General features: G+C 42.0%; 1 protein-coding gene across 3 annotated transcripts in view; it reads left to right on the forward strand.

Annotated features, from left to right (window-relative positions):
* Positions 1 to 18282, forward strand: part of ntrk3b (neurotrophic tyrosine kinase, receptor, type 3b) — a 234833-nt gene that overhangs the window by 130613 nt on the left and 85938 nt on the right. For 2 of the 3 annotated variants that reach the window (XM_055044969.1, XM_055044971.1), the window contains one exon: positions 802 to 904. In XM_055044969.1, the coding sequence (XP_054900944.1) occupies positions 802 to 904 (103 nt within the window). The remainder of the gene's footprint in view (positions 1 to 801; positions 905 to 18282) is intronic. The other variant, XM_055044970.1, reaches the window with a different exon arrangement.

An 18282-nucleotide genomic window follows, 5' to 3' on the forward strand; every position in this document is an offset into this window, starting at 1 on the left:
AAAAGTTCTGGTTCTTGCATCTGAGACAGGCGGACATCACTTTCCACGCAAAGGTTGTGATCTATGAAGACAACATGATGGGAAAATAGCGTTATTTCAGTTCTGCTGCTGAGTCGTGACAAGCCGAGTTCAATATCAGACCAAAGTCGGCGAAACGTTTCATCGAAGTTTTCTCACCGTCTTTTTCAGAATCATTTTGGCAGATTTGATGATTTTCTTTTTTGTTTTTTGTTTTTTAGCATAATGCTCTAATTCATGGTTTAACAAGAGGGCATTAGTATCTTGGTTTCTCTTGCTAAACGAATTCATAATGTCTGACATCAAACTTGATCCAAAGATCTGCAACGCTTGTTTGTCAAGAAGCAAAAACCGCCGAAGTTTGTTTGAGCAGCTACTAATTTTCAGTGCAACTTTTTTTTTCTGAAATTAATTTGCTTTCAAGAAAAAAGCTCCGCTCTGCCATCTGAGCCACAAAGTTTTAACTATGAGTGAATGTGAAAGAAAAATCTTATGTTCCTCACCTCTTGGCTTTCCCTGATTTTACAAATGTTTTCATTTCTATTCTATAACTACAGATATCTTTTAATGTCATTTTCAAGCATGCTTTTTAGATTCCAGCTGCGATATTAAACAAGAGAGACTTCAGTCAAATGTGAAAGAGAGAAATGTATATTGTTAAAAAGCTGCAACCTTTCGTTCAAAGCGCAGGATAGCAAGTTGCAGGATTAAACCAAAAGCACCTCAGAAATCACCTCATTTCACCCTGATTTGATTAGACCTGTTTTCCCGATTCCCTCCCAGGTCACCATCGCCGTGGGCCTGGCGGGCTTCGCTTGCGTCCTTCTCCTCGTCCTTTTCGTTCTCATCAACAAGTACGGCCGACGCTCCAAATTCGGTATGAAAGGTGAGTCCGCGCAGCCGGCTGGACGAGGGGGGGAAGCCCAAAGAGCCGCTGCCTTTCCGGACCATTGGTCTCGCCGTGGAACCGGACCCGCCAGTAAATCTTCCCAGGCCTTGTTGAGCTGAAAACCGTTCACAACTGAAGCAGCCCCGCGTTCTTAGTGCAGGTTAAATAAGCCGATACCTCATTTTAGCTGCATTTCCTGCATGGAGTCATTTGGGAAAAAACGATGTTTCCCTGCAGTAGGAAGAAAGTGTATTAGGGAGATTTTTCTTGCTTTTTTTTCTGTTTTTGCTTGTACACAAGGTGGAATGACTCCATTTTTCCAGAGAGGACATGCAAAGTGATTAATCAGTTCTTTCATTTTGTGTTTTTTTTTATGTCTTATAATAAGATGGCTTCTAAGTAGAGATGCGCTGATCAGAGTCTTATGCCTCTGGTTTTTGTGAAACTGTTTATTTTCTCCACTGAGCTACAAGAATGTATAAGGGAAGAATTCACATTGTTTTTAGACTTTTGTGCCAAAAAATCATTTAAAAGCTGCAGTATGCAACTTTTATGGAAAATGATTTTTACATATTTGTTAAAATTACCACAATGTCATGACAGAATAAGAAATCTGTAGACAGACAATCGGTTGGTTAAATGAGTTGCTCTGCCTTTTCCCAGTGGTCCAAGCACCAACTCCAGAAATACACCGCTCAATCGGAATCGGCCAATCAGAACCAGCAGGAGGGTCTCTGCGCTGTCAATCACTCTCATTCTCAACCCCACTTCACTCCCTTCCTCTCTGCGATGCTTGAGCTGGTTTGTCACAACACAGCCTGCCACAAATGCTAAAGCTAGTTAGCATGTTCAACAATGACTGCACCATTACCACATTGAGCAGTGAGTACATGAGAGTGATTGACAGCACTAAGACCCTCCTCCTGACTCTCATTGGTTGTTTTTGACGGGGAGCGGAGGAAAATTTCTTCAGATGGCAATTGAAGCTCAGGGAGGAGATGGAGGAGCTTCTCAGATAATCTGTCTCATGACATACAGTCACAACATGGCTACAGTTTTAACAAATATGGAAAAAACATATTTTTGTAAAAGTTACGCACTGCAGCTTTTCAACATTAAAAACACTCCAGCGAAGAGTTGTCCTTTCTATTTGCTGATGTCATCCTATATTAGCAGTTAGGTTCTTGTTATTTCTTAAACAGTTTTTCCTCTCCCTCTCTTTCTCTTTCTTCTACTTGGTCTCTTGAATACAAATTCATCACTACGCTTAAAGGAAAAAATGCTAAAATGGCAAACTTTTAATGTCCACTTAGTCGCAGTAGTATCATTGTAAATTATGCTTTTCTTTCATTCATTTTTTTTTTTTTGTTGAATTTTCGTCGAGCACAGGATCATTAGATTCCGGTCAGCAGCGGCACGTCTCCGCTCCTGATGCTTCCGGAAACGCCGGGCGTTCTTTGCTCTGTCGATCACGCCGAGCGTCCGCTCCAGGCCGGCTCCAGAGGTCACTTATCTCCTGGCTGTTGGTGTTTTGGCAGATGGAAATGGCTGCCGTCGGTCTGATCTGGGATCAGAGGCGAGACGGGAGTCCGGTTCCTGTTGGCTCGCCTCTCATCAGACCGGGAAGACGAGTCGACGGCGTGCGGTCGCGTTCGCTTTGTCGAGCGGCGTCGCTCGTGCGTCGCTGTAAATTTGCTTTGACGCAGCCGGCTCTCTTGTTCCTGTGTCCTTTTAAGGGCGTCGTGATTTCTGTCGTCTCCAAAATGCTGATGAACATTAACACGGCACTCTGACCCTCAAACATCCCCCCCTTCTTCATTAAACGCATAAAGTACAGCGCCGAACCAGAAGAGCGACCGCCACCTGTTAATTACCTATTTTAGAGGATTAAAGATGATTTACCTCAGTAAACATTTCTGCTGTAACATTTTGAAGGGCTGGCAATTAATGCAGAGGCCTAAAGCTGGCTCTAATCAAGGACAAGCCTTATTGAGGTTTCACACCTTGTTTGTTGTGTCACATAGATTTTTTTTAGATGTGTTGGCAAACATGAATCAAAAGCCTCAATACTTTATGAGCTTTTAAATGCTTTTCAAATCTGATTCTGTGAGATGAAAAGTATCCGAACCTCCAGATAATTTCACACACAAATACTGAATACTGACACAAGTCACACTTTTCAGATATTTATTTAAATTACTGGGATAATTTGTGACCTTCAGCATTATTCACTGCGTTGTGTTGGTCTGTCGCACAAATACCCAATAAAAAAAACCTTTGTGGCCGAAACACAAGAAAACCCCAAAAGGCCACCAGGTGCGTGAATACTTTGCATTATTTAAAACAAAATAAACCCAGACTCAGAAGCAGGAGAAAAAAATGCATAAAATAGGAAGCAACAGTGACAAGGAAGAGATCACACACACACACGCGACTCGAGCAGCTGATTGAAGGCGCTGAGACTCGGCGTTTCCGTAAATGAGATCTGCTTGCTAATGATGCGCCCGCTGCACCCCAACTTTGTCATTTCTCTTTTATTCAAGTACCTTTATTCAGTTCATGTAACTGGATTTTGCACAGCAGAGGAGTTTATTTACATCCACCCACGGCAGTGAGTCGGTGTGTTGTGTGTGTGATTTAGTTCAGCATCTCGTCTACGCAGCTTCAGAGAATCAATATGAATCTGGCTGTAAAACTCAGTCTGTCAGGAATCTGTGTTACTGCGCGGCTTCACTTATTTATTTATTTTGTTATACTTGCTATCTAAATCGAAGGTGATGTACTGCTTCACATCTGCAGCAGCCCTCCTGGCATGTGGGAATTCTCAGCAGCACTTTGCAGCGGAGCGGCATCAGTCCTCTGAACACGAGATCGCCCCGTGGCTCGGTCCAGACTCTATCTGGAAACCTCTGAGTACCGTAGGATTTGTTTTCTTTAAATGCCAGTACTGTATAAGCTTTTTTTCTTAAGCCACTGCTCATCCAGCACCGCTTCATAAGACATGTTAAAGGGCCAGTATTTTGCATTTTCTAGGTACCTGGTGCCATTTTATAGCACAACAAAATAATCGTTACCTTTAATTGTTACAAAAATGCTTTAAATATCCAATTGTCACCTTCCTATAACAATGACGCAATTCATTTTTCTTTTGCCAAAAATCTCTTAAAAAGAAATGAGTGTTGATTATAATAATTTTTTTTTTCAGCATTACTTTTGGCAAAAAAAAAAAAAAAGAAATTATTTTAGGAGACTGACGAAGTATGACTTAAAAGAAATCAGACTTCCTGATTTAACGCGCCGCCCTCAGGAAGTCGTCTCAACACAGCTCATCTTTTCATATCATCATCATGACCTAATGAGTCATCAATGTCCATACGTACGTAGTGCAGCGAGTGACAGTACCAGACGAAAAACCCAATCGGACTCCTGCCACCGATGAGCTGCGTACGTTCAAATGTAACCAAAAAATGTTCAGTATCTTGGCCTTCAGCTAACGTCTCCAGTCTTCCCTCCATTTGTGGAGAGAACTGAATAGCAGATGAAGCAGATGGATTAAGACTGGCTGACATTGCCTCAGCCTGGGCCTGTTGAGCAGAGGTCAAAGGCCGACTATCAGCAACTCAAAGACCAGAACTAGCTGCAGGAGAATCTGATTGGGATGATGGTTGTATCTCCGACTGCAGAAGCTTTAAACTGATGTTGCAGGGTTTTAAATTGTTGTTCTCGTCGTGCTTTTATCTCTCTCTCTGTTCGTCCTGTTGCCCCATGTGAGCGTGCAGCGTCATAGCTAAGCCACTACTTAAATGCCCTTATGTGTCATTTCAGGTTAGGTCAGTCTGTTATGTCTTTGAGTTTAGTATTTTGCGTTGACCTCTTTGATTGCCGTGCCTGTCTAATTGCTATTTTGATTATTGTTCATGCTTTGGGGTAAATAAAACCCCACTGTTTTTTTGGATCTAACACCTGTTATCCTCCGTTTTGGACTGTTTGGTCCCAGATAATCTCTTTAGCCTTTTTGCTGTGACGCTCAGAAGCTTGAGGAGGAGTTTCGTCCTTGAAGGCGGAGCTAAGTCCAACCAATGATTGCCATGGGAGATTAAAGGACTTCTCAAACATGTATGAAAGGATGAAGGCAACTACCTGCATATATTTTGATGAGGGAATGATATAAGATGATGGATAGCTACAAAACAAAAAGGGAAAAGCGTTGAGTTTACATAATAAGAGAACCAGCCCCTTTTATGAAAGAGAATCTGAGCATTCTCAGTGGAAAGACATTTGCGAATCATTTAATCTGTTTCTCTAAGGTAGTTGGGACTTTGCTGCCTTGTTCAAGGTAATGAATAGTTTTCTAAGTGACTGTAACGATGCAGCGAGAAGCAGCACCTCGAAGCGTGAGTCATCCATGCCGGAAGAACAAGACACTTTTATTTTTTTATTTACGTTTTCTTGCATGAATACTGAATCATTTTCAGAGCGCTTTCACTCTGTGGCATAAAAATGAAAAGCACCTCTGTACAGCGTTGCTTCCATAATGTTCACCTTTAAAGCGCAATGTTTTGGCAACCAGGTTGCAAATCAATCGTAATGGTTCATCCTGTTCCTCCCCGTGCCGCGCCGACCGGGGCTTTCGGCTCTGATGGAGATGCCGCAGCCTTCTGCTGCCACCGAGAAAAGATTGAGGGGAGCGAATGACCTAAAAAGTCTCTTTCAGGACCCCACACCGCTCTGAACAAAGGCCTGATTTGTCCACTGTGTGTGTTTTCTCCTTCCACTCTTGTTCTGGAGAATCAGCTGGGAGGCTTGAAAAAGTCATTACCTTTGGATGGAGCCATAATGGATTTTCGCTCCACTAAATCACCGCGGCTATTTTGGTTGTTGGAGTTTGATCACCGACCGTTTCTGACCCTCCAATACAAAGAAAAAAGAAAAAAGTCTTTCTTTTTTTTTTCTTTCCCTTCTTTTTTATGCGGCCGTATATAAAGGTGTGTGAGTGAATGTGAGGGGAATCGGGTTTATCTTCTGGTGCTCCACTGCTGCCCTGCATGTCCGCCTGCTTTGCCTTTTTGCAGATCCCTTGCGGTTTTATGAATGATACTTTAAGCTAAATGAGCGCATCTACTCAGACTGCAGATAAGCCGCTCTGCTAATCGATATTGTGTCGCCTCGCCTCCTGGCTAAAACGCCCTGCAGTCGAAGCATCAGACTCATCTTTCAAATGATGATTCACACCAGTGAGCTTTGAAGTACCTTTTTCCACGGGTTTTTGTCAGCAGGGAATCAATAATGCTTCTTTAGAAGACGACATGTCAGTAATAAGCATTGTTCTCCCTATCATTTTTTTTTTTACTTAATAGTCTCTTGGAAAATTACCTCACCCCTGTTGCTGGAAGTGTGGCTAATATTTGTCGCAGTGCATCCCGAGGCTCTGTCTTTTCATCCTTCATTTGCTGAAACCATAAAGGCCAGACTGTGAGTAAAATGCAGATGCACCCTCCACCAAAATTTTGTGGCAGATTTCTGATCACTGATTTGATGTTGGCATTCAGATTTTTAGTGGATTTGAGTTTTGTCTTCGATCTGCAAAGAGCCACAGTAGCTGACTGTCGTTATTAAAGCAGGGGTGTATTTTTTACGTTTTTTTTTTTTTTTTTGTCAGAGTATTTTTACAAAAACAAATCTGCAACGTTATTTAGTTGGTTTTATATATGAGCAAAGTGAAATTGTTTTTCCAATTTAAAAGGATCGGCAGTCGGCTGCTGTAGCTTTAAGCAAATTAAATTCAGATGCATCGTTTCTGCTCTTTGTTTAAGCACAAAAGAAACCTGTTGTGGCAGTTTTTATTTCTACAAGCGTCCTATGCTTTCTTAAACACCTCAGTGCTACTGAAAATAACAAATAACTTTTTCTCACAGTCACGCCTTCTGCACTAAAGACTGTGGTTGTCGTAGTGTTCGGTATGTTGCGTTCGTTAAACATTGTTAGACTTTGTCAGACCAAATATTCCAAGCTTTTGAATTTGAGGAAAGTCACAAAAGAATTTCTAAAAATAAATTTTGTCGCCACGTTTTCTGGGATTTATCAAACGGAATCAATTTTGGTGATTCTAACTGAGCTAAAGGGAGAAACGTTTACTCTGGTTTAGCTCCAGACGACAACAAAAATAATCTTTACTGAATTTAAATATCTGTCGTCAGCGGCGCTCGTCTGTCTTCTTTTCCATTCAAATTCAAAAATACTTTATTGATCCCAGCGGGAAATGAAATAACTCCACGAAAGTACTTCTTTGAAACTGAAACGAAAAAAGTAAAAAGAAGCTTAAATGATAGTGATTTTTTTATCACGTGCTACTTCTGAATTATGCATATGACGACAACCCTGAGCTAATTCTACCGGTCCCGGTGGGTCTGAGCGGTTCCCCCTGCATGTTGAGCTGCGCTCTGCTTCTCCAGTGTGCAGCAGCAGCTCATCTCCATGAGCTGCTGGGAGCTGCTGAGTGTTTACATGAGCAGCAGATGATGCGGCTGCTATTTCTGGCTGCTTTTTAACATCGCATTTTGACTGGAAATGCAGTGTACACCGAGCACACAAACCAGCAAACAAACAAACAGCCACGTCGGGAGGAAGTGACAGATGACGGGCAGGGAGGAGGAAAAGTCGTCGCCTAAAGAACGACGGATCCTAAACCAGAAAACTGTCTCCGAAATCACATCGCGAGAAGACCTCATGTACATTTTTTTCCTTCCGTGCTAAAAGTATATTTTTTTTCTCCGTTCTAACAACAAATACTTTTAAACTCCTGCTCACTATGTTCTAGAAAATCATTTTTTGTTTATAAGCTGGTTAGGCCAAGTTGCGATTGGTTGGCAATGACATCATCAATATTCATATTGTGGTACTTATTGATGACGATACATGTGCTGACATGAAGAAAGTTCACCAGACTTTGATATAGGAAGTGGCTCCAGAACTTCACCACCTTAGAAAAGATGGATGCATAAGATCGCTTAGATAATGTACAAAAACATATGCAGTCGCTGGAGGCGGATGTCCGTTTCGAAGAGCTCTTGATGCAAACCAATTCAGAAAACGATTTCTCCAAAGCCCGTCTGACTCGGTGTCACATGAGTCACCGTGTTTGTAGCCCGAGTTGACAAACGGGGACTTCGCAGAAATGCTGCGTCCTGTAGCCGTTGGTCACCAAAGCAGAGTTTTCTGCCTCGAATGAGTCCCTCTGTTTACTGCTCGACTTTCGTTTCCGGTTTCTGCTCCCGCTTTTCCTGCATCGCCGCCCCCGCCTCGGTCAAGGTCAGACGAAGTGGAGTTCGAACACCTTGGCAGGGCGCCACACACGGGAGGCAACGTGCGTACGCGCTCTTCCCATTTAATCAGATTTAGCCGCAGCCATTTAGTGATTATTGTGAGCGAAAGCAGACAGACGACGTCCTCAAACTGCACGTTGTCGACGGCAGGGTAAAAAACAACAAAATAAATAAATAAAAAATCTGGACGTTGTGATTAATCACTTCGAACGATTTTGATGCTCTGCTCCGATGTTGCATTTGCAGACATGCAGACAGACAGGTGGACAAATCTCAGCCATGCCCTGTAGCTCGGCGCTGCGCACACATAGTATCCACACACAGCCTCTACCCTGCAGCAGCCTGCCAGCCTCTGTGATCTAGATGTGAGTGTCAGGCCGACTTACCCTCTTCTCCGCTACATTACCTTAACCAGGCTTGGGGATAATCAGCCAAACACACACACACACATTTACGGGTCTACACCCACACACGCGCACGCCGCAGTATTTCCCCGCATCGCTGCCTCGCTCGGCCTCCAGTGGCCGGGGCGAGCTCCGCCGCTAAGCCGCGAGACGTGTCCGTCCGCGGAGAGCCCCCCTCTCCTGCCATATGTCTGAGCAAATGTCAGACAAGCTGCCTGGGGAGAAAAGAAATGCACATTTCGGTCGAAACCTCCACAAAATACCTAAACTAATAGAGTGAGAGAAGAACTGTGCGTTTCACCGCTCTTATGGCGTTCAGCTTTTCGACTAAAGAAGAAAAGAAAAACAAAACATGAAACTTTTTCAAACGCCTTGAAACTGAACTTGTGAGCCGCTTGTTTTTTTAATTAGGGTTTTCCGCTCCTTATTTATGCACCTTCATGCAAAAGTTATTAGAGTTTGTAAAGTTTTAGCTTTCATTCTCGACAGAGGCGTGGGTTAGTGTTCGTGGTGTTTTTTTTTGTTTTGTTTTTCATTTTTTTATTTTTTTTCCAGAAGTGTTTCTTATCCTCAGCAGGGATTTTTACAGCAGAATCATGTCAAGGTTTTTTTTTTTTTATCATCCACAGGAGAAAATTTGGACTCTGAAAAACTTTAAATGGTGTTATAGACCACCGATGATGGATTTCCAAAAGGTTTCTGCGAGTCGACTGTGACAGTAATTGTTGCTTGAAGAGACTGAAACACTCTTTTGACATTTCAAATGGTACTAAGAGCGGCTGGAAATATTCTGTTATTTATGGGATTTTATTTTTGACGCTGCAAAACGTCTTCATGGGTTTGTGGAATTACATCCTTCTACAGGTGGAACAATTTACTCCACCTAACCGAATTCATATTGCAATAATATACAAAATTAAAAGAGTGAAGTCATAATGTTAAAACTGTTTGTCATAATATTGTGACTTTAATATTAAACTTCAGCTCATATTTCTAATTCGTTTTTATATTATTACGACTTTGTTGTACTTTAACTTTATTCTCGTCTTATGACTTTATTCTAATATTTCGACTTCATTCATTTTCAACTTTATTCCTGTAATTATTTCCTTTCTTGCAATTGTGACATTATTCTCATTTTCAACTTTTCTTCTTGTAATATTATGACTTTATTCTAACATTCTGACTTTTTTTTCTATCATAATCTTATGAGTTTATTTTCTTATTGCATCCTTATTCTCATTATTTCAACTTTGTTCACATAATTTTCTGACTCTATTCTGTTAATACATGCCTAATATTTATGCTGTTCCCATATTGTTAGCTTTAAAATATACTGAGCGTTTGGACTTTTACGTCATAACTGAATTTCACAGTTTCAACCAAACCCACCTCGGTTATTTAACAATTTCCTTCTTTGCTTTAAATCTCCACTGAATCCTCTGAAACCCAGACTTTAAAACCAGCAGAAAAACTAAAAGAAAAACAAAAGACAAAGTGGTGGATGAACACGCTCGCCGCCACCGCCGACTTGTGCCGTCGCTCCACTAACAGTGTTTACCCTTTTGCTCAGTTGCTGCAGCACTGTCATCCTAATTGGCTGTAATTCATTCTCCTGAACGCGTGCGACAGACGGGCGCTGCCAAGCAGCAGCAACAGAGCCACCGGGACGCGCCGCCCGCTCTGCCTTCCCCCACCGTCGCTCTCCACGCACAAAATGAACAGGAAGCTTTTAGAAAGCAAAAACTTTATCTCTCCGTCGTCTCTGTCATCACTTGGTGTTGTTTCTTTTTCTGTTGTTTTTTTGTGTTTTTTTAATCCAAACCACTTCCATCTCCAAGACCGCCAGGGCTTTTAGTTAAACCCTGAAAGGATTCGGATGCAGCCCGCAACCCTTCATGGTTTTCTTTCTTTTTTTTTTTTTCGTTTTCTTTTTTTTCCTCGTCTATTTGGAGATTGTGTCGGAAGCAAAACAGCAAGGAAAAAAATAGAGAAAATGGGGGACTGTTTACTAATTTATTGCATTCAAAGTTGCATGAGATGCATCCCGAGGAGTTTGGCGGCTGCGCCATCTGTCCCTAAATGGGTGCAGAGTGCTGCCGTGACCTGGAGTTGCTGCTGTGGATATTGTTTTTCCAGCACATCGTCCTGTTTTATTTCGGGCGTTCAGTGCTCGGCTGCTAATAGCTCGATGTTTTGTGTTCGTCCTGTGGAGATGTGCACAGGTCTGTTGGCTCCCGCAGAAAGGCCAAGGCTGCAGAGTACACTTGTCGAGAGCACTTTCACCGAGTATTTGGAAGCTTCTCTCCTTTTAAATCTCACCCATCGATAGTGCAAAAAACAACCCGAGTCCTTCGAAGTTTACCAGTAGCTTAATGTGGCGTTTTTCTAAATGTCAGAATAAGGCCAGAATGCCAGTGGGGTGTTAAGATCGCTTCACCTTTGCAGCGCTATCCTCAAGCGGGACGGCTCGGAAAAGAGCAGATTAGTGTCTTTTGAACTGCTATGATATTCTTCTTGAATGATCTGCTGTGCTTTACGTGCATCACAGTGGATTTATTTGCAGATATAGGCTCTTATGTGAGTGCTGTTATGTCAAGTCAACTTTTTGGAGCTTTAAATGAAGTTACAATCTTGTTCCCTCATCAAAAACATGCATAGTGTTGCTTTAAACCCTCCTCGCAGCACTGTTGCCTTGTAGCAAGAAGGTCTTGGGTTCGATTACCATCTTTAGTACTCAAATAAGACTCAGTGACTACACCATTTGAACATTTGCACTGCTTGACATAACTTTGCACCATAAAGGACAAATAATTCTCAGTTTGAGTCCCTCTCTCATTTTTCTGCCTGTAAGCATTACAAGCATCTTATCTGACACTTTCTGTGTCAGATCAGTTGTCTTTGTTTCCAGGAGACTCTTAACACAAGCTTCCTCCTGCAAGCGATCGCATTTATTCCTGCCGTAAACTTTAATTCAACCTCCCATCCATAAAGCCCATCGCTGCTCCTGGAGGACTCCGCTAGTGATTGCTGCGCTCATTCCGCCTGCAGTTTACACGACGCCTCGAAATGGACTCGTTCTATAGCGTAGATGCGCCCTCTCCTGAGTTGATGAACATTAAGGGACCCGCCTCTCGCCGGGCGGCCCCGATGTACATGCTGCGTCAGCCAGGGCGGCTTTTTTCACGCGTTGTAATTCGCCTCTGACGGTTCCCCCGATGTCTCCAGCGCGTCAGCATAAAAGGAGTTATAAATGCCGCCTGCTTTGTTATGATCAAACAAGCCAGTGAAAGTGAAGGTGTGGGTAAAAAAAAAAAGAAAAGAAAAGCTTCTTTTTTCCCCCCCTTCTGGTATGAGTCCAGCTGGCTTTTCAACATGTGGAGGCTGCTGTTCCTCCCGAGCCCCAGGAGAAAACTCAAAGGTGGGAAGGTAATTTTCAAGGATGAAATTCTTGCTTAATTCTTTTAATCACAAATCCTAAAAAAGGAGAAGCAAGCTGTGAGGGGATTTCAGCTCCCATACGAGCCGCAGCTTAATTTAGTGTGATTCTTTTTTATTTTATTTATTTTTTTTGCTGCCAGCCCAGGGAACAGCTCGCTGTTATGTAACTGCCAAATGTGGGACGGCGCAGCGCAGACTCCCACGCCGGACCGGATCGGATTTGTTTTGTATTGACAAATGTGAAAAAAGCGATTCTCGCAGCGGATTGAATTCGTCTGCTGCACCCAAAGATGATGTGCAGAAATTGCATCCGGCTTTTCCATTTCCTGTACGATTTTTTTGGTGCGCTGAATTTGTAATGACGAACGTCTTTGCTGAGAAAATATTCAGCCGTAATAACTTGATTAGCTGTTTTTTTAATATACTAAGCAGCTATTTATTCGTGTGAGGGAGCCACCATGTTCCAAATGCTTTAAAACATACATGTTGTTCTCCAAATGTAAGAGGTCCTACACTGTTTAACCATGTCAGTTTTCTCTAATGTTTAAATATAGAGTTTAGATTTGACTTTGATCTTTTAAAATGGTCAAGATCAATACTTTCTCCCCCCTTCTTATTAGTATCCTTTTTTTTAAATATCCCTTCTGCGTTTCTGCCTCGTTGCTCTTTTTCCATCCTTAAAATTTACAGGATTTTTTTATGCAGCAAGCAGTGACGTCAGTAATGAGTGACATAATGATTAGGATCATAATATCTTTATTGTCATGTTTGTAAATTCTCCAGTTTTTAAAAATCGACTGATAATTTAAAAAAAGTTGCCCTGAACATGACTGTAATATTACATCCGGATGGCGTTATATATTCATAACAAGATGGCAAGAGACACGACTGATGTCTTCCTCTGTTTTTAGACGTTCATTTCAAAGCTTTGGGTTGTTTTGAAGCAACATTGCATCTTTTCCATAAGTATTACTTTATCTCTCTCAGCTCGACATTCCCGCTCTGCCTCCCGGTGTCGTGATAATTCGTTTTTTTGGGGAGGTTTTTTCAGTCGCACTCCTTTACATCCAACATCTCCGTTTCAGATGTGGGAGTGCATTGCACTTCTGCAAGAAACAAAACGACTTCTGTCATTTTCACAGTAATCCCAACTTTTCCACTTCACTAACGCCACTCAGTCAGCAATGTCCTCTTCGAAACTTAGCACTTTAGCACCAGGGGAAGCGGCTTGAAGTACCACTAGACTCAGAGCCACTCAGGCCTTTCATAAACCGTGCAGGCGCATTATATTCTACTGCAAAGTGAATCAGAACTAATTTCTGACAGGAAGATTTTCAATTACAGTCATGTTTTCCATCTGCTGTGCACAGAGCCTTACAGGATGCACATTATTAAAGCTACGGGCAAAGTGGAGAAAATTTATAGATTATTTTCCTCGGGTTCATGCCACAAACATGACGGTAAAAACATAAAGTGCCTGAAGACAAACAAAATCAAAACTCAAAATGCACATCAACTTCAAGAAATGTAACATTTTACAAACATTACAAAAGGACGAAGAAACCATCCAAAAATAAAGCAAACACAATTACAATCTTCGCTTAACACAGTCTGTCAATGCAATACTATTTTATTAACGATTATAGATCATTTTCTTTTTATGTTCTTTGTAAACATTTCCATGATCAGCAATTAACGTAACTGCAGAAGGCAACATGTCCCAGGTGCTTTATGCACAGCGATTTGTTGAAGCGTTAATGGTGATGTGAAAGTATCGATGAAGGTTTGACTAGTTTTTGAACACAAATTGAGCCTTTATTGATTAAAACGGCATTAAAGGGTTTTTAGTCTTTATTCAAAAAATATACATGATCCAAAAAAAGCTGTAAAACTCTAAAAAGTGCAGAATTATTCCCTTTTATTCTGAAACGCGTTAATCAAATAATCAGCACGCTGCGTCCACCCCTGCGCAGTTCAGCCTCACTATGAATAAAAGTCTTTTGTGACGGCCTCAGAGGTTTGGGTTATAGCAGGAACAGATTCCAGGGACCTGGGACTCTTTAACACAAATGCTCAGTCCATTATTGGAGACGGGAAGAGGACGGCGAACCTACCAAGAAATGACAGCACAACTGAAATTGTCCCGTTTACTGACGGCGGGAGACGGTTGTCTCAGATGATGTCACGACGTTCTCAACGGCTCTGGTCCAGGCAGGATAATCTGTTGATAGGACATTTCAACACTCCAAATTTTCTGCTTTTGTAAGCGAAGCGGGAAGAAAATCATTGTGGAAAGAAGACTTATAGAGACGCAGCAAACTTAGAAAATGCATCAGATCAGACTCAGGTTAAGCGTCAGGCCTAAATGTTGTTGGGATTAAATAATTCTGCGTTTTCCTTCCATCTCTTGTAGCTAGTCAGGGTAAGCTAAACCTGCAGGAAATGACATGTTAGGAAATGCAGGCCTTTGTGTTACTCTGTGGTGCAAAAGGCCAGTAACACACAGCGCTGTAGGGTTGCGAATCCTTCAGCAGGGCGCCATGAAACTGAGTTTGGATCCAAACGCAGCTAACTGAGCAGTTCTGACCCAGCGTAAATGAAAAAGTTAACATCCTTTTGCTTCCATGTGCATTTTGTTCTCAATCAAGAATTAAACAAAGAGTTGATTCTTGCAGTCTTAAGTTTTTTACGAAGCGTTTTAACCCTTCAGCGACTGTTGCAAGTAGCAAAGAGAGCCTCTGAAAGGGCTGGGAGTTTCTAATGGGACAATAACAATGACAGTGGCGGAGGTTTTGTGGATGTGTTGTTATCCTACTAGAGACGCACTCATCTCCAACGTTCATCAGAGAGCAGGAGATAAACAAAAAGTCTGCGATACCATATGAGGCGCCGCAATCAAAGCGATCAGCTCAACAGCCGCTGCGCTTTTTAGAGCCCCGCTCGTCATATTCATTATTTCTGAACTGAAATCTCTGAAGTCATTTGTAAAAATCAGAGGTGCTCCAATCAGAGCGATTTCCGGTTTTCTTCAAGGACTGATTTCACAATTCCCTTTTGTTTTTGTTGGGTTTTTTTTGTTTTGTTTTTTAAACATTTTTCTTATTTCAAGCACTGCCATGAAGAAAATATGAAAACGAGCAACAAGCTGCTTGGAGTCCTGTTTTTAAAGGCAACAGAAATGACAGGATCGTCTCTGCGACTCAAAAAAAGGAAGAAATTACATTTTGCGCTTATTTCTTTGTGGCTTTCCAAATTTTGATCAATTTAAAGAAAAGAGATTTTAAAAAACACGTAGTTTTCATTACTTTAGTGATCAGAGGAAATCAAAGGATGCTTGTCATCTTTTGATTGGTGCATCTCTACTAAATTCAACAAAAGTTCCCTCTGTGGTCGTGTTTGCTGCACATGGCGGGCGAAAAATCACCTTTCTTGAATTCACGTTAAGAGGCCAGGAGAAGTAATGCCATAGCCCTACATAATGTACAATAAGTGCAGCTTGAAAGTTTGGGAATGAATCAAATTTATGTTCAACAAATGTTACTGTGAGCAAAAGCACAATAAAATAAGCTGCTTGTTTTTGCTTAAACTGAAACTTTTAACTAAATCACAATTAAAAAACACACCAAAGAGTGTCTCTTGTGCTGATTCTATTAAAAACACTTGAAAATTAAAATCAAATTAAATCAGCAGATGCTTTCAAAACATGTAAAAAAACTTGTTTTTTACCTACGTGACAAGATAACAACAAAGCAGCTTCTTTTTCGTGATTTGAAGAGCTTGATTGTGTAAAGAAGCATTTGTTTTGAAAAAATTAGAGCATCCTCCTGCCACCAGATTGTTAGCAAACCTGCTTTGTGTGATTTCCAGTCAATTTAAAAAGTTTAAAACAGAATCAAACATGTAGATATGAGCGCTAATAAATAGTCAAAACTCTAAAAAAAGGATGGAACTTCATACTGTGGCTTTGTGAACACATGGGCATTATTTGTGGAAATCTTTTGCAAATATATGAGATCATTACATTGCAAAGTATATGAGAGAAATACGCTGAAACCTTTTTCATTTTAAAATGTGCAGTCTTGGACAATAATCACACACATACAGAGAGTTCAGGGGCAGCTGTGTGCAAACTGTCTCACCTGCATATTGCCCTACATCACACCTTGGCCAGGTTTATCGAAAGGAATAATAATAAAACGAAAAAAAAATCCCTGAGATGTTATCACTTCCCAGACAACGTGCTGCTGTGCAAATAGAAAGAACATTTGCCAATGTTGCTGAAACGTGTGCTGTTTTTGCTTCTTCTTCTTCTTTCTTGCAGAGAAAAAAGTATTTTGTGTGTGTGTCATCGCCGTCGATGCAAAGCCAGCATCCTCATCATCGCAGCGCAACTCCTCCAGACTCTCAGCCTTAGGTCATCACAGTTCCCCTTCCAATATATATATTTATATACAGATAAAAATATAGCACTGCCCTTGCATGAGCCGTTTCTGCCTTCTCCTCATATATCACCAAGCCCCATGTTTCCATCAGCTTCCCATCAGCTTGCAATAGCACACCCATGAGACTAGCTGAACTCTTTTCTATTTTCTTTTCTTTATTTTTTATTTAATGGCCAGAGAACATGCTTACCTGTTTTGCAAGGGTTGGTTAAAGTTGCAGCTCCGGAGAGTAATTGTTGTGTAATCACAATGGGGGGGGGAGGTACTTATCTATCGAGGTGCGCACGGCGCCAACATGCGAGCCGCTGCCGCCGTCTCTCTGCTTTCCTCAGCCTTCAATTACGTCTCTCTCTCCGCAGCCCACCGCCCACCCTTCGTTTCCTCTCTAATGGAGTTAGTGAGCGCCAAGGCTGGAACAATTAAAACGAAATTCATTTGAATGAATTAAAGAGCGGGGCGCTGCGGCGGCTGACACTTCTGAGGCAAGACGAATTATCCTGCATGGCTGCTTTACCAGCATTTTACAGTGGCCTTGTCCCACCTCATTAACCTGTGTATTAACCCGAGGAATAGCATTGTTAGTACACAGCGAGGCAAAATAGATGGAGGGGATATATGTATAAATGAGGAGGAGAACAATTACATCTATTTGTACTCCCCCCCCTCCTCTGTCTCTCTGTCTTCTTCTGGTGGTTGGGTTCATGAAGCCGGTAGTCAGTGTTGAGCTGACTCTGTTGTCTTCTGCGCGCGTTCGTCGACGTTCCTCGAGGCAAGAAGGGAAGACGCGTGGGTTCTGCGGCCGGCTCCATGACAGACTTCAGAGGCCGTTAAGGAAATGCCAAGGCCATCTGTGCCAGCTCTAAGAGGGTGTGAAATGAAGACGGAGAGTGTGTCACCCCGCGATGAGAGGTCATTACCGGCTCCTCAAAGGCAGCACATCATGTCAGTTTTACAGGTCACAGTCTCGTGGCGCCGCCGCATTTCTTATCCGCATTGTCCCTGCGACATTTTAACACTCGGTAATGAGTCCTGAAGTGCCTGAAATGGAAATGAGTCCTGTGTCGGTGCCATGAGACCTGGAAGCGGTGGCTAAACGGTGGCTGGAGATGATGGGGTGCCGGCAGATGGCAGGGCGATGTCGCAGCTTGTAACCGCAGCGACAGATTACTGTTGTGCTGCGTACCGATCGTCACCTCTTAGTTTTAAGGGTGCGGTGAAGGCTTAAATCTCATCTAACGTTGACCTCTGCAGCTGCGTTTCCATCTTAAATGTGCGCAAACGTTTGTCAAATGACAAAAAAAAAAAAAACTACTCCCAGTCTGCTTCTGCGTGGTTTGCACCAAATTCCTGTTGTTCACTCATGCAATTCTGAAAAAGCAATTTTCGAAACAGCTGATCCCACCACCAAAGGGTTTTATGAAAAAAAGATTTTATTTTTTTTTTAATTGCCGTTTTCAATAAGCAAATTTGTTTTCAAAATGTCAAAATGCACAATTGTATGATCAGTGGCGACAGTGGAGATAGCAGTAGCAGTACATTGATAAATAAATTCAGACTCACAAAAGCTGTGTGATATTCCTGGTTTTCCCAGTGACTTCTCAGTCTATACGGGATTCCTATAGAGCCACAGCTCTTCGGTCGTGTGTTTAAGCGTAAAGCCAGAAGAAATATTACAACTAAATCCCCATCAAATGTGGCAGATTGCTCTGTTGGAGCTCTGCACCACAGGGACTGTGTGATGCAGTGGCTTTTCTCATAATGTGGTG

This window comes from Poeciliopsis prolifica, unplaced genomic scaffold, assembly GCF_027474105.1.
Source record: "Poeciliopsis prolifica strain line A6 unplaced genomic scaffold, Auburn_PproV2 SCAFFOLD021, whole genome shotgun sequence".
In the NCBI taxonomy this organism is placed as follows: Eukaryota; Metazoa; Chordata; class Actinopteri; order Cyprinodontiformes; family Poeciliidae; genus Poeciliopsis; species Poeciliopsis prolifica.